Genomic DNA, 14,026 nt, shown 5'->3' with positions numbered 1-14,026 from the left:
TTTATTTCAAACACTGAGATTGTTTTAGAAACAGTAGGTTTTTTTCTCTCACTCTTACAGGTGTTGAGCAATAGATGTGAGACATATTTATAGTGTTGAGGAATTTATAACATTTCTATTTAGAAAGGGTTGACTTTTTCTTACTATCTAATTCCAGCAATGCCTCAGTCTGTGATGTATTTTAGAAGCAAGGAGAAACTGAGGCAAATAGACGTGAAACCATTCATACATAATCGTAGCAGGAGCCTAAAATAGAGGCAGCTAGGGGCCATTGTGTTTTTCCCCTACTCTCCTTGTCCAACAGCTTTCCTGAATTCTACTGGAGGTCATTCTTCACTTCAATGTTTCTTTTTAAATATCACATTTCTATGTGTCCCTTTTCAGAATCTACAATACTTAACATTTGTACAGGACTTTCCATACATCTTTGTGTCCTTTGTTTTCTAAATTTATAGAAAAGGAAACTGAGGTTCAGAGAGGTGATGTGACTCACCAAGGTGACATGGTTAGGGAGGGAAGGACCCAGGATTTAAACAAAGACTCCTGACCCAGATGCTGCCCTTAATGCCCTCTCTCTCCCTCTTTCCCTTTTCCTACTTTCCCTTCCTCTGCCGAATCCATTTTGCTGATCAAATTTTGTTTAAAGAAGAAGCTCCTTCCCCACCTATTTTGTTTTGTTTTCCTTTAAAGAATTTCCAACCTCTCCCACAGCCCCACTCAGCTTCTTTACAGCCTGTGACCTTGTGGTGAAGGGACTCAACAACTCATCAGTCTCAGTGCTTCCTGTAACCCCCACTCTCAGCAAGAGATAATACTAAGAATCATACTTACATCTGGGGTGTCTGTGCCACATTCCCCTGAATTAAATGGAATACTTAGAGTAGCTCCCTTTTAGGAGAAATTTTATATCATGGATAGCAATAATAAATCTGTTTGTGAGAGCATGCATGTGTTAGCTTTATTTGCACTTTTTGTGCAGTTTTCATTTAATTCTCCTCACAGTCCTGTGAAGTAGATGATATCACCCTCACTAAATGGATCAGCATTGTCCCAGGGACCCTTCCGTGATGCTGGAGAGGTTCTTTCTGTGCTATCCAATGCTATAGCCATTAGTCACATGTGGCTTTTGAGCACTTAAAATGTGGCTGATGCAACTGAGGGACTGAAGTTTTATTTTATTTTGTTTTATTTTGTATTCTGAAGCATTATTATTTGTTTATTTATTTTTAAATTTTTTAAGTTTATATACAACTGCAGAATGCATTACAATTCTTATTACACATATAGAGCACAGTTTTTCATATCTCTGGTTGTATACAAAGTATATTCACACCAATTCATGTCTTCATACATGTACTTTGGATAATGATGTCCATCACATTCCATCATCATTTCTAACCCCATGCCCCCTCCCTTCTCCTCCCACTCCTCTTCCCTATCTAGAGTTTGTCTATTCCTCCCATGCTCCCCCTCCCTACCCCACTATAAATCAATCTCCTTATATCAGAGAAAATATTTGGCATTTGTTTTTTTGGGATTGACTAACTTCACTTAGCATTATCTTCTCTAACTCCATCCATTTACCTGCAAATGCCATGATTTTATTCTCTTTTATTGCTGAGTAATATTCCATTGTGTTTATATGCCACATTTTTTTAATCCACTCATCTATTGAAGGGTGTCTAGGTTGGTTCTATGGTTTAGCTAATGTGAATTGTGCTGTTATAAACATTAATGTGGCTGTGTCCCTGTAGTATGCTGTTTTTAAGTCCTTTGGGTATAGACCAAGGTGAAATTTTAATTTTATTAAATTTAAATCTGAATAGCCACATGTGTCTTGTGCCTACTGTATAGGATGGCCCAGCATTGTAGATGGTGGAGCCTCACAATGGTCACCAATGTGTGTCAGACCAAGGGACAAGAAGGTCATCTTTGTCCCCATTCTATAGTGAAAAAACATTCCAGTTTTCAATGACGAATGGGCTGAGTGCCAAAAGCATGTTGTCTACTGAGCACTCAGAGCTCAGCAGCAGCCCCGTTGTGGGTCAGCCTGTGGCCGTCACAGGGCCAAGTCCTGCCTGTCCACAACAGTGTTCATCTTCACGCAGCCAGAGCAGTTTCTCTTGGGAAAATTCACTAGAAATGATTCAGCTTGGTATCAAAATGTGTTCTTCAGAAAAGGAAGAGGTTAAAGAGTGGAGAGATGAGTGTAGGGTGGATTGCATAGATGTCCCATCAGGCAACAGGTAACAGAAGGTGACAGAAGTGACTATGCCAACAGCCAATTGCCACTGAGTCAAAGGACTTTGATGTCAATATATCAAAGCCCTCTAGGAAAACTAAAGAGAGTGAAGTTGCCACCCGTCCAAGCCTTACCTCTGGACACTGTCTGAAAGGGCCACATGTCAAGATGCATAGTGTCTCCTCATCCAGAGCAGCATGCAGTGTGGGGAAGTCTTTAGCAGCCTTTGAAGAGAGTGCAGAGTGATGCCAATGCTGTCACATTGGGAGAGACACTCCAGAGGCAATGGGGGGACATCGGCTGATGAACCACTTCAGAGAGGCTATTTGCTAAGATCCCAGGAGCTCTTGCATTATAGGAGCTTCTGACATACCTAATAGAACAGAGATCACCCGAAACTTTGCTTGAAAAATGCCCCCCTCCAGAACTCAATTCCTGAAATTACTTAGTTGGACTGTATTACTCAGGGCTCTCCAAGACACAAAACCAATGATATGTATCTCATTGAGACACATGTATAAGTTATAAATATTAAATATTTATTATTTTGAAAAGTATATTGACTGTATGTCCTATTACATAGCCTAACATATATATCCTATTATATATATATACATATATATATATATATATATATATATATACACTCCCTATTGATAGATTTATATATACATCCTAATATATATGTCCTATTGATACATTTATTAGAAAGATTTTTTTAGGAGCTGTCGGCTCACATGTTCTAGAGGCTGAGAGTCCCACGATATACCATCTGCAAGCTGCAGCCAGAGGAGGGCCAGAGACAGACTTATATCTGCATCAGGGGCCTGAAAACCAGGGGATCTACTAGCATCATTTCAGTCTGAGGACAGGATAAAGCTCAAGCTGAGAAGGGGCAAATTCTCTTTCTCTGCCTTTTGTTCTATTCAGGGCTTCAGTGGATTGGAAGATGCCCCCACACACTGGGGAGGGTCAACTGCTTTAGGAGCCCAGTGATTCAAATGCTAATCTCACCCCCAAACACCTGCTTGGACACAGCCAAAAATCATCTTTAGGGTTTCTGACTCCCCATCTCAAGGAGTCAGAGACCCTAAAGCTCAGAAGACTGTGACTGCTGCTGTGGTTAGAGGGAAGAGCACGGCTCCCTGTGGGCAGAGTGCCCAGTTCCTAGCCTGCTCCTGTAGGAACTGGAACAAATCACTCAGCTCTCCCTCACCCTCGCTGGGCCTCAACTGGCCTGAGGAACTGTGTCCACCTCTGGCTGACCCAGGAAATCAGAACTGCGAAGGCGGGGCTGCCCAGGGATCCTGAGTCACCCTTAGGCAGTAGTTCATCCTGATCTGATCTAGGATCTGATCACGCTGACTTCACCACTGCTCTAGTGCCCTGCCCACCTGGTCACCGGGGACCTGCCCAGGCCAGGGCTTATTTTCCTTATGAGTCTTGTCTCAGGTACTTAGTTTCATTATGGGCCTTGTCTTAGGAAGTCAGATGAAAGACAAAAATGCTTCTGAGCATGTCTATTCCTCTTTGTGGTGGCCTCTCATAGCTCTAAAGCCCATGGTAGGGAAGGGACATGTGCCTGGAGGACAGGAGACACAGGTGCCCGCCCATCTGGACACAGGTGATTGCAGGGTTTCTGTGTAAACTTGAGGTTGACTATTGATTTCATGTTTGAAATAATCTCCATTTAATTTTCATCACACTAAAATAGCCTCTGTTCCTAATTCGATAATGTTTTTTTGTTTTTTAATTATAACTTTTATTGTTTCAGAAAAATATAAAAACTTGTGTATTAAATGCCTTCATAGCAATTATGACATGAAATGTCAACGCTTTACCCCTACAAGTGCTAGTTCATGTTATTAGAAGTTCTGAAGCCATTTTTGCATTCTGCATTTCTACAGCAAATCCTATTTGATAGTAATATATTAGGCAAAATCAATCTGGTATATATGTATGTATATATATATATATTTATATTTATATATACACACACACTATATAGTGTGTGTGTGTGTGTGTGTTCTCTCTCAGGTTGATCATCAAGGCTATACTGGCTTCTTAATTGGTAACAAGATTCTTTTTTCTTCTTAACACTGAACTGGTGAATGACACAAGAACTGTCTATTCCCTATAAGTCTGAGAGACTCAGCAGGAAAATTTCATGTACCTGGAAGCCTTTACAGATATATTGGGGAGCTACTCCTTATGGTAAAAATATTATACCAAAGCTATTGGTATTTTTAGTTAGTAAATACTTGAGTCATTTCAGCCATGTTAATTTTTTAAAATAACTAGTATAAAGTTAATTTTAGAAAATTACTAGTATTTCTTAATTGACTAGCATAGAATGTTACATTGTCTTTTTATATTTCCAAAGACCATTTTTATCTAATCTTGTTTGGTTTCTCTATCACATGTGCCAAAGGTTGGGTCTGTGTAAATTGCCTATCCTGAGTAGAACTTTTTTTTTTTACTTGATTAATCTTGCTATTCTTCTGATTCATCTCACAATTCACAATTGTTCTTTTCATCACTTGCATTTGCTATTTTTGGGAGCCCCTTTTGTCTTTTACTTTCTAATGTCTATGAATTGATGGCTTTTAATTCATGTTTTTATTCTGTCTAGCAACAAATGCATCTGAGGCTATGGGTGTATCTATGAGCTCAGCCTTTTTAACCTTGCAGGTATTTCAGGAGAAGGGAGTCAATATTTATTGAATATGTACCCTGTAGGACACTGCACTAAGTATTTCACTTCCTTCCTCATTTGCAGAATGGAAGGACTCATGCTGCTCTGCAAGGCTGTCTGGAGCCTGCAGCCAATAATCCAGGAATAAACAGCCAGCCCTCAGCCAGGGTTTCAAAAACAGCAGCCATTGCCTTATTTCATCATTTGAGTCTCCTAACTATCTTTACATCCTGTTCCCATTTTACACATGAGGAAACTGAGCCTCTGCAAAAGAGAGAAAATGGCTCAAGGTCTTCAGGTCATCTGGGGAGAAACGTCAGGGCAGGACTCCACAGCAGGTCTCTCTGGAGGACCCCTCTGAATGCACCTGCCCACCTTCTATGCAGGTTGATGGAGGGAAAGCAGCAGGACAGCAGCAGAAGAGCTGGTGGTAGGTCAAGAGAACAGAGCAAAATCTGGGCTGTGTTGGCACACGCCTATAATCCCAGTTACTCGGACGGCTGAGGCAGGACAAGTTCAAGAACAGCCTAGGGAATTTAGCAAGACTCTGTCTGGAATTAAAATTAGAAGGGCTAGGGGATGTAGCTGAGTGGTAGAACCCCCTTGGGTTCACTCTCCAGTGACAGAGAGAGAGAGAGAGAGAGAGAGAGAGAGAGAGAAAACACATGAGCACTTGAGAGTGAAGTAACAGGACTTCTTTGAGACTTGTAGTTCCTTTTCATAGTAAATGGGAGAATTAGTGGTTACTAAAGTGCCCCAAGTTGTTTTCAAACTGGCTGGCTGCCCTGTGCACACAGCTGAAGCCCCCAGGGCATTCTTCCCTGACTGTTTGGCTTAGGGACGCCCAAGTCCAGCCAGACCACAGGTCTGGCAGAGGAGCCCCCTCTCCAGGCAGAGCCTGCAGGTGCCTCTCCTGGCATTTGATGGTCAGTTGTTAAGAAAGCAGGGGAGGCTGGTTAAGAGGATGCCCTTACCCGGTGCAATGTGTTTGCAGAGGGGCACACCTTTGTTTGTCCCATCTGGGTCCCCTCCAGGAAACTGGCCACTTACACAAGTCTGGCAGTTTCTACAAGGTGCAACACTCTGTACTTTCATGGCTGTTGGGCAATTTAATCTATTTCTACAATGTGACCCTCTTATTTGTCAACGTGAAAAGAAATGATGGAGGAACAGTTGCCAAATTATGCATATGATGCCGTGGAGATCAGGAAGAGCTGCACCGACTCCTCAATAGGATAATCCTGTGGGCCTTTAGTAGGGACAAACTCGAGCGTGGGCCAGTTCTGGGGCAGGAGCTGGACCTTCAGCCCAGTGTGCCCCCAAAGTGCCTGGGGATTCCCTTAGGAACTCTCACAACCCTGCTGAGATCCCCCAAGTTTCCCCAGATGTTGCTGTACTGTGGAACTCTCTAGCATCCCTTTTTTTCTGGTGGGCGGGTGTGTGTGGATTGGAGGTTGGAGAAGGATAGGGTCTTCCAAATTCAGTTTCTGGGTGAGCCAGGGGTGGGCAAAGATAAGAACATGCCTACCTTTTATCCTGTGCAACAAGTGGCTGATCTGGGACCCAGAATCCAGAACACACCCAAGCTGATGTCTGAGAGATGCCATTTCACAAGTTTTATTATGAAATGATAGAGCACCTGTTACATTATAAAAGTCTCATCTAACACATGTATCTAACACATGTATCTTATTCATTTGTGTTGGGAGTCGCCCTAGCTCCAAAGACTAACCTCCCCATCCCCCCCAAGAAGAGCCGGCCAATGGTGAGTCCTGCTGACTCACATGATCCTTACCCACCAATCAGAAAGCACTCCATGCCAGCTGCCAAAACCTTTAAACTGTTAAACTGTTTCAACTCTCAGACCAACCCCTGCTCTATGCATATGCAGAGCTGCCTTGATAAACCAGCAGGAAAGCCTTGATCGTTCTTTCAATTTGTGTGTATGTGTGTGTGTGTTTGTAGCCTCTTAATAAAACATTGGCTTTTGGGGACCAGAAAGGCTATTTACTATAAGGATCCTGAGCCTTTATTTATGTTGTCCCCTCATGCTTCTATGTTTATTGCCTTTGACACCTACTTTTCTAAGAACAGAAGAGCCTGAAGATCAAAAGAACTTTCCTGATTTAGTTTTTTAAAATTTCTTTGTTTTGTTTTCTGGTACTGGTGATTGCATCCCAGGTGCTTTACTCCTGAGCTACATCCCCAGTCCTTCCTTAATTTTTTTTTTTTTTGAGACAGGTTCTCGCTAATTTGCTGAGATTGGCCTTGACCTTACAATCCTCCTGTCTCAGCCTCCCACCTAATGAAGATTTTAAGCACCTGTTTAAAAATTAAACTCTATCCCTCAAAGACTAAGTGAATGATGTCTTAGGTCCCACCTCAGGGCACAAAGCAGTAAAAGATGCTCACAGCTTTTCTTCCTCTTTCCTAAGGAATTATCAGAGGTTCCCCCTCACTTCATCCTGGAAGATGCAAGCAGATTTGACATCCAACAAGGAATAGCAGGTGAGAACTCAACATCTTTCCTCCCAGCCCTTGGACTTGGACTTCACCTGCTTATAAAATTTCTACCTGGCCACCACCCCAATGTCCACTCACAGGGTTTTGCTGACTGGAGAAAGGAGCTCTCTAAGTGTGTCTCTGTGGCTTCGGCACTGAGCACAATGCCTCCTGAAATAGGATTCAAACAATTGACCCTGTTGAAGGTGAAGGAGAGACTCAGGGGAGGGGATAATCATATTCAAAAGGGCCCACAATGGTGCCCAAGGAGAAACACAAGGCCCACATCCCTCAAGGCAGGAAGAGAGAATCCTTGTGCTGCCTACAAAGGCCCTGTGTGGGTAGGAGCTGAGCAAGTATCAGCAAAGGTCTGTTTCCCATGTGGTCCAAAGCACCACGGCCACCTTTGCTAGCAGCAGAATTTTCTGTGACTTTAGCTCTGAGCACTTTGGCAATAAGAGAATCAAGGAGTAAGTTGGACCCAGCTCTGTCAAAGCCTGGCTGGGGTTCCCCAGTGCTCCTTCACCACACCATCACCCCCACTGCCGCCACTACAACAGCCATCAGCTGTCCCTTCTATACTTGCTTGGAACTGGCTCCAGTGAATCCTTTCCCCAATTTTCCAATTTTCTGCTCTCAGAGGGAAAATATGGGTTATACATTAAGCTGTCTTAATTCAAAATCTGAAATGCTCCAAAATTCTAAACTTTTTGAGAGCCAGCTATTGCCACAAGTAGAAAATTTCACATCTGACCTTACGTTATGGGTTGCAGTCAAATACAGGTGCACTAAAAATACTGCTCTGCTTAAAATTTGCCTTCAGGCACTGTGTATAAGGTGCATATGAAACATATATGAATTTTGTATTTAAACTTGGGTCCCTCCCCAGGATAACTCATTGTGTATATGTAAATATTCCAAAATTTGAAAAAATCCCAAATCTGTAACTTGTCTGATCCCAAGCTTTCCAAATAAAGTATGCTTAACCTGTATTCATAAGGAAGTGTACCAATTCTGGGGGCCAAGGACCTGTAAAGTCATGGGATGGGTCTTCCAGGTGTGTCCACATGGTCTCTATGATTTTATTCCTTCCCAGGAGACTGCTGGTTCCTGGCAGCGCTGGGCTCCTTGACCCAGAACCCTCAGTGTCTGCAGAAGATCCTGATGGACCAAAGCTTTTCACACCAGTATGCAGGGATTTTCCGTTTCCGGGTATGTATGCTGCTGTCACTCCTTAGACAATAGAGCACTCCTTGAGCACAGAGGCACAGAGGAAGCCAGAGTCATGGGTATTCTTGTGGCCTGGGAGCCTGAGATGAGAGTGACATTCCTGTGTTAGTTACACAGCCTATCTCATGGGGCTTATGACTTGGTTACACATATGAGAATTAAAGTGTTTTCAGGGAAATAAGAAGAAATGACAGTAATAATTAGCAAAATAAAAGAGTTATTGATTCAGAACCTTGTAATGATGGTGGGTTCTTGTCTCTGTATCTATTCCTGCACCGTGTCCTGTTATTTTGATTACAGGAGTATCATAGGAAGTTGTAACCCCTGGGGCAAAGTCCCCCACTTCATTATTCATTATTATTTTCTCAAAAATATCTTGGTACTTCTTGCACATTTATTCTTCTGTGGGAATTTTAAAATCATTAGTCTAATAAAAAAGAAAAGCCACTGTGATGTACAATGTATTAGCATCAAATTTATGTATTTATTTGGAAAAATTACATTTTTATTATTTTAATTATTCTCTTCCAGAAACGTTGCCTTTCTATTTATTCAAAACTAGTTTAATGCCCTTCAGTAAAATGTTATAGTTACATTTTCTTATTGATGCTCTACCCTTTTTTGGTAAATTATGCTCAAATATTTTATAATTTTATAGCTAATGTGAATGAAGTTGTGTTTTTTGTTTATTTGTTTGTTTTTGTTCTGCTCTTTTCCAATTAGGCATCACTGGAAAAAAGAAAAGCTACTATTTATTGTTTGTTAAACTGGATCTAAATACCTTACCAGACTCTTTAATAATTTCTTATTTTGTTCTTTAGCAGAATCTGGATCATTTTAGTTACCTAATAACTGAAGTAAAGATAATTTTGTTTTGAGACTGGAGTTGTGGCTCAGTGGTAGAGTGCTTGCCTCACACATATGAGGCACTGGGTTCAATCCTCAGCCCCACATAAAAATAAATACAAAAATAAAGGTATTGTGTTCATCTACAAATAAAAATAGAAAACAAAGCAATCCAATTTTTTAAAAGATAATTTTGTTTCTCATTTTAATTTTTGTAGAACTTATTTTGCTCTTCTTTGCCCTGTCACATTAGTTAGCAACTCACAATTTTGAATCAAAGTGAAAAGAGTCAAATTCCTGTCTCCCTTTGATTTGTGGAATATACTTTCCTGATATACTGTCAGATTCAATTTGCTAAATATTTGTTAGAATTTTTGTCCCTGTATCATGTGTAAAATTAGCTTCTAGTTTATGTTATTTTGTCACATTTGCATTATGCTAGCTTTTAAAAATGAATTGGTTGAGTATTACCTACTTTTTAATTTGAGATAATTTGAATAATATTTGCTAATCATTATCTGCCCTTTGAAAGTAAAATAAACAAAAATGAAAGAAAGAAAAAAATAGACAATGGTTAAATTAGCTGACCCTGATAATCACATTTTAAAATATAATTTCTTTAACTCCTTCTATATATTCAGTAACTATAAACCTGCTCAGATACCTTATTTCTACTAAACTTAATTCTTGAAATTTATTCTTTACCAGAAAAATCAACTATTTCTTCTTTATTTCCAAATGCATTGACTTAGATTTGCTCATGCAATTCTGAGAATCCATTGAATTTCTTATAATCTGTGGCTAAATCTACTTTCTCAACAACAGTGCTATATTTTTATTTTCCATAATCCAGTTTTTCTCAATCCAACTAATCTGTTTGTATTGATATTTTAAAACAAATCAACTTTGATTTTCACTATTCATGCTATTTTTTTCTTTTTAAGGTTTTGATTTCTATGCTATTAATTTTAATTTTATCTTTATTAATTTCTTTTTTCTTTATCTTGGTTAATTGTATTGTTCTTTTTTGTATTACTGAAATTGCACAGTTTAGTATTTGAATTCTTTTTTAATGACAAAAGCTTTTAAAACTATAAATTTTCCTCTGAGATCTTATCTGAATCTATAAGTTTTATTATAAAATATTTTACTTTTGGCCTGGGAATGTAGCTCAGTTGAAGAGTAGCTGACACAAGACTCTGGTACAATCTCCAGTACCCCCCCCCCCCCCCCGCCACACACGCACACACAAAGACTTACTTTTATTAATTTTAAGATGATTATTTTTGGTTTTTAAGTTTTGGTTTGTTCATTCATATATATATGGGAGTTATTCCTTTAAAGTGTATTTAATTTATAAATGATGACATTTTCTAGGAAAGGGCAATCATCTGGTTGCTGAGTTTTAGTTTTGTTAGATTATAGCCGAAGAATATAAATCATAAAATATCAACATTCGGGGAAATTATTAAACTAGTTTTAGTTATGGTTAAGTCTGTGACAGTTTTTGTTGATGATTCACGGACACCCGAGAATATAGGTTATCCAGTGATCATGAGTCTATTCACTGACTCAATCTTTCTTATTTGCAGATTGTACTATCTACAATTTTCTATTTTATCTGGACTTAATTTTTCTGCTTAATTTATCAAATACTAAATGAACAATTGAAGTTCCTCCTCAAAGTCATCATTTTGAGAATTCTCATGCTTACAAGTATTCTGGCTCTGCACATATTCTCATTGTATCCTTTGGTGGCCAGAAGTTTATGATCTTTATCTTTTTGTTAGGATAAAACTTGTGTAGCATCTCTGTTTGTTATACTTAAAGCTTTCGGCCTTGAATTTCTCTTTATCTGACAATCAAATTGCCACACCAACTTCCTATTATTTACATTTCCCTCTTATGTCTTTGTTTGTCCCTTAATTACCAATTTCATTTTCACTATTTTAGGCCTGTTTCTTATAAAAAGCATGTTAAGAACTCATTGATTACCACTGTTTCTTCTACCTTTATTGTTTGAGATTTTTGTTCTAATTTAACTTTCATTGGATAGAAGTAGCTCTTTGCATAATTTCCTCAGTCTACATGAAGGGTTTTCATGTGCTCTTATTTAAGAAACGACATTTTGGTTAGATTTAAGATTCTTGGAACACGTTCCTTTTCTCAAAATTTCCGTTGTCCCATTGTCTTGTGGCCTCTAATGTTGCAGAAGAAAAATCCAATGCTAATCTATTTTTCAGGCTTTGTATGCAGAATGTACTTTCAAACTGCACATCTCTAAGACGTTCTCTTTCTTTCCCTGGAAGTCAAAAATCTTTCTAGAATATCTTCAGATGTGTGCCTTTAAGAAATAGTCCTGCCCGGAATTCAGTGAACTCTCTATCTGAAGACCAGACTCCTCCTGCTCAATCTCCCTCCTTCATTGCTGGGCCTCTTGCAGTGCATGCTCAGCTGGATGTGTCAGCCCTGTTCTCCCTCCTGAGGTCCCACTGTGTGCATCCTGGTTCTTTTGATAGGCACCTTGGTGATACTGCTGCCACTGCTGGTCCAGGGACACAATGAGGAGTGCACTGGAAGATTCAGGATTGAGCTACGCCTGGGCTCACCCTGGAGCTGCCAACATGGTGGTGGTGGCGGGGGTTGGAGGAGTTACTTAGGTGGTTATAGACCCAGACAGGACGCGCTTTGCCCTTCTGGGTGACAAAGACAGTTGCACAGTTCCCCAAAGGACCTGCAGTGCGAGCTCTGAAGACCTCTCCTCATGGTTGTGTGCTCAAGCAATTCTTCTGGATAGCACCCAGTGCCTATGGCCCCTTGGATGCTTTGCCCAAAACACTTCTGGTTTTCCTGTCAGGCATTTGGGTGCAGGCAAAATGGTGCCTGCATGGTTCTTAGAGGGTAGAAACTCTGTCCAGACACCAGTCCTCCTTCCTCATCCAGAAATGCAGACCAAGAAATATAGGTTCATGGTCCCATTCCTGACCACCAGTCAGGCCACTTACATCCTCTCCTCAACAGCAAACTTATCTGATGCTCTCTTTGACTAGGGAGAGAAAGTTCCATCACATTTCTGGTAAGAGAAGATGGAGGCAAGGGTGATTTCTAGTCACCGTAACCAGAGCAGCTTACTGGAGCCCGGATGCACTCACTTGTGCAGGCCTTCTGGGCACCAGGCTCTACTCTGGGTGCCAAACAAAATGACTGTTGACAAACAGTCCCTCAAAACAACACTCTCGCTTTCACAGTCATCTGATCCCAGTCACTGCCTATAAGGAAGTTGGTTCTTAATCTTACCATCATTTGACAGATGAGGAAACTGAGTCACAGTGAAGCATCTCACCCAACATTTGTTGCTTGGACATTAAGAGTCAAAACCAGAATTCACACACAGTTCTACCAACTGGACAATCTCTGCTTTGTGTTGCTACTCAGTTAAGCCCCAAACCTAAATGGTGCTTCCAGTCCCTGCTTCCTCTGGGAGCTGGAATCAGCTCCCTCAGCCTCGCCACCTACACATCTTGTTGCTCGATGGGAGAAGACTGCAAGTCCACAGAATGCCTGAGTCAGCTGCAGTGCACGGACGCATTCATGTCCATGAGGACGTGTTCTTTGCTGTCTCTGCTGACATCTCTTCATCTCCATCTCTGCTCTGAAAGTGCGTCCTCAGCTGGATGTGTCAGCCCGACATCTGGGACATCCAGCTGTGGAAAGGTCATGTGGATGAGAGATCACATCCACCCAGCTTTAGCTGAGCCCCTGTGGCTTCGACTTGTTTTCATCAAGGCTCAGGGCTAAAGCTGGAAGCCCTGCTGCTCATCCGGCACAGGGGAGGCCAGCAAAGAAACTCAAAAGTCTGGCTTTGTAATGGATTCTCCTCATTTGGCCATGTCCCCGGGTGAACTGTTTAGAGTTGAATGCTAAAGATGAAAACAGTCTGTTTTGGAGAGGAACATCTGGCTCATTGGAGCTCTTAGCAGCAGCAGTACCATCCAGTTACATATCTCTGCTGTAATGGCAGTGCCAGTGTGACGTGAGGACAGGAGGGCCAGAGGGAGACTGTCACCACCTAGGTCCTCCTGAGCCATGAGCATTGTTCTGCCTCCAAGCCTTTGCCCATGTGGTCTCACCTCCTGAGATTCCTTCCCTGTTTCATCAACTGCCTGAATCTTACCTCCTCCCTCAGGCTGTCAGCTCCTGGTGGGTTTCCCGCCCCCCTTACAATCCTGCATCTACCACTCTTCTTGGTTATTTAGCACATTCTCCCTCTACTGCCCTTTGTGCACTAGAGCCTAGAGAGTCTCCATGTCCTTGCAATTCACAAAGAACTTGGCAATGTGAGGTTATAGTTAGCAGAAAAGCCAAACTAGAACCCAAGTCTCCTTCGTCCCTGGGCTAACTTGGTCTGTGCCTAATTTTCTCCATCTACCAATATGGGTGACACGCCCTTGTCCTGTTTAGCAATCTGAGCTGGGATTTGCTCTGGGTCTAGTTTGTTTTTGCATTATGGA

At 41.2% G+C, this 14,026-nt stretch overlaps 1 protein-coding gene across 1 annotated transcript in view; it reads left to right on the top strand.

The window, feature by feature from the left end:
• Positions 1-14,026, top strand: part of Capn13 (calpain 13) — a 64,743-nt gene that overhangs the window by 16,760 nt on the left and 33,957 nt on the right. The window contains exons 3-4 of the mRNA XM_046441706.2: positions 7,373-7,445; positions 8,536-8,651. Of these exons, the coding sequence (XP_046297662.1) occupies positions 7,373-7,445; positions 8,536-8,651 (189 nt within the window). The remainder of the gene's footprint in view (positions 1-7,372; positions 7,446-8,535; positions 8,652-14,026) is intronic.

This window comes from Marmota monax, unplaced genomic scaffold (genome assembly GCF_021218885.2).
Source record: "Marmota monax isolate L192 unplaced genomic scaffold, Marmota_monax_Labrador192_F-V1.1 WCK01_AAM20220418_F8-fsc00010, whole genome shotgun sequence".
NCBI classification, from domain to species: domain Eukaryota; kingdom Metazoa; phylum Chordata; class Mammalia; order Rodentia; family Sciuridae; genus Marmota; species Marmota monax.
The sequence above is the reverse complement of the archived record's forward strand: the minus strand, read 5'-3'. Positions and strand labels throughout refer to the sequence as shown.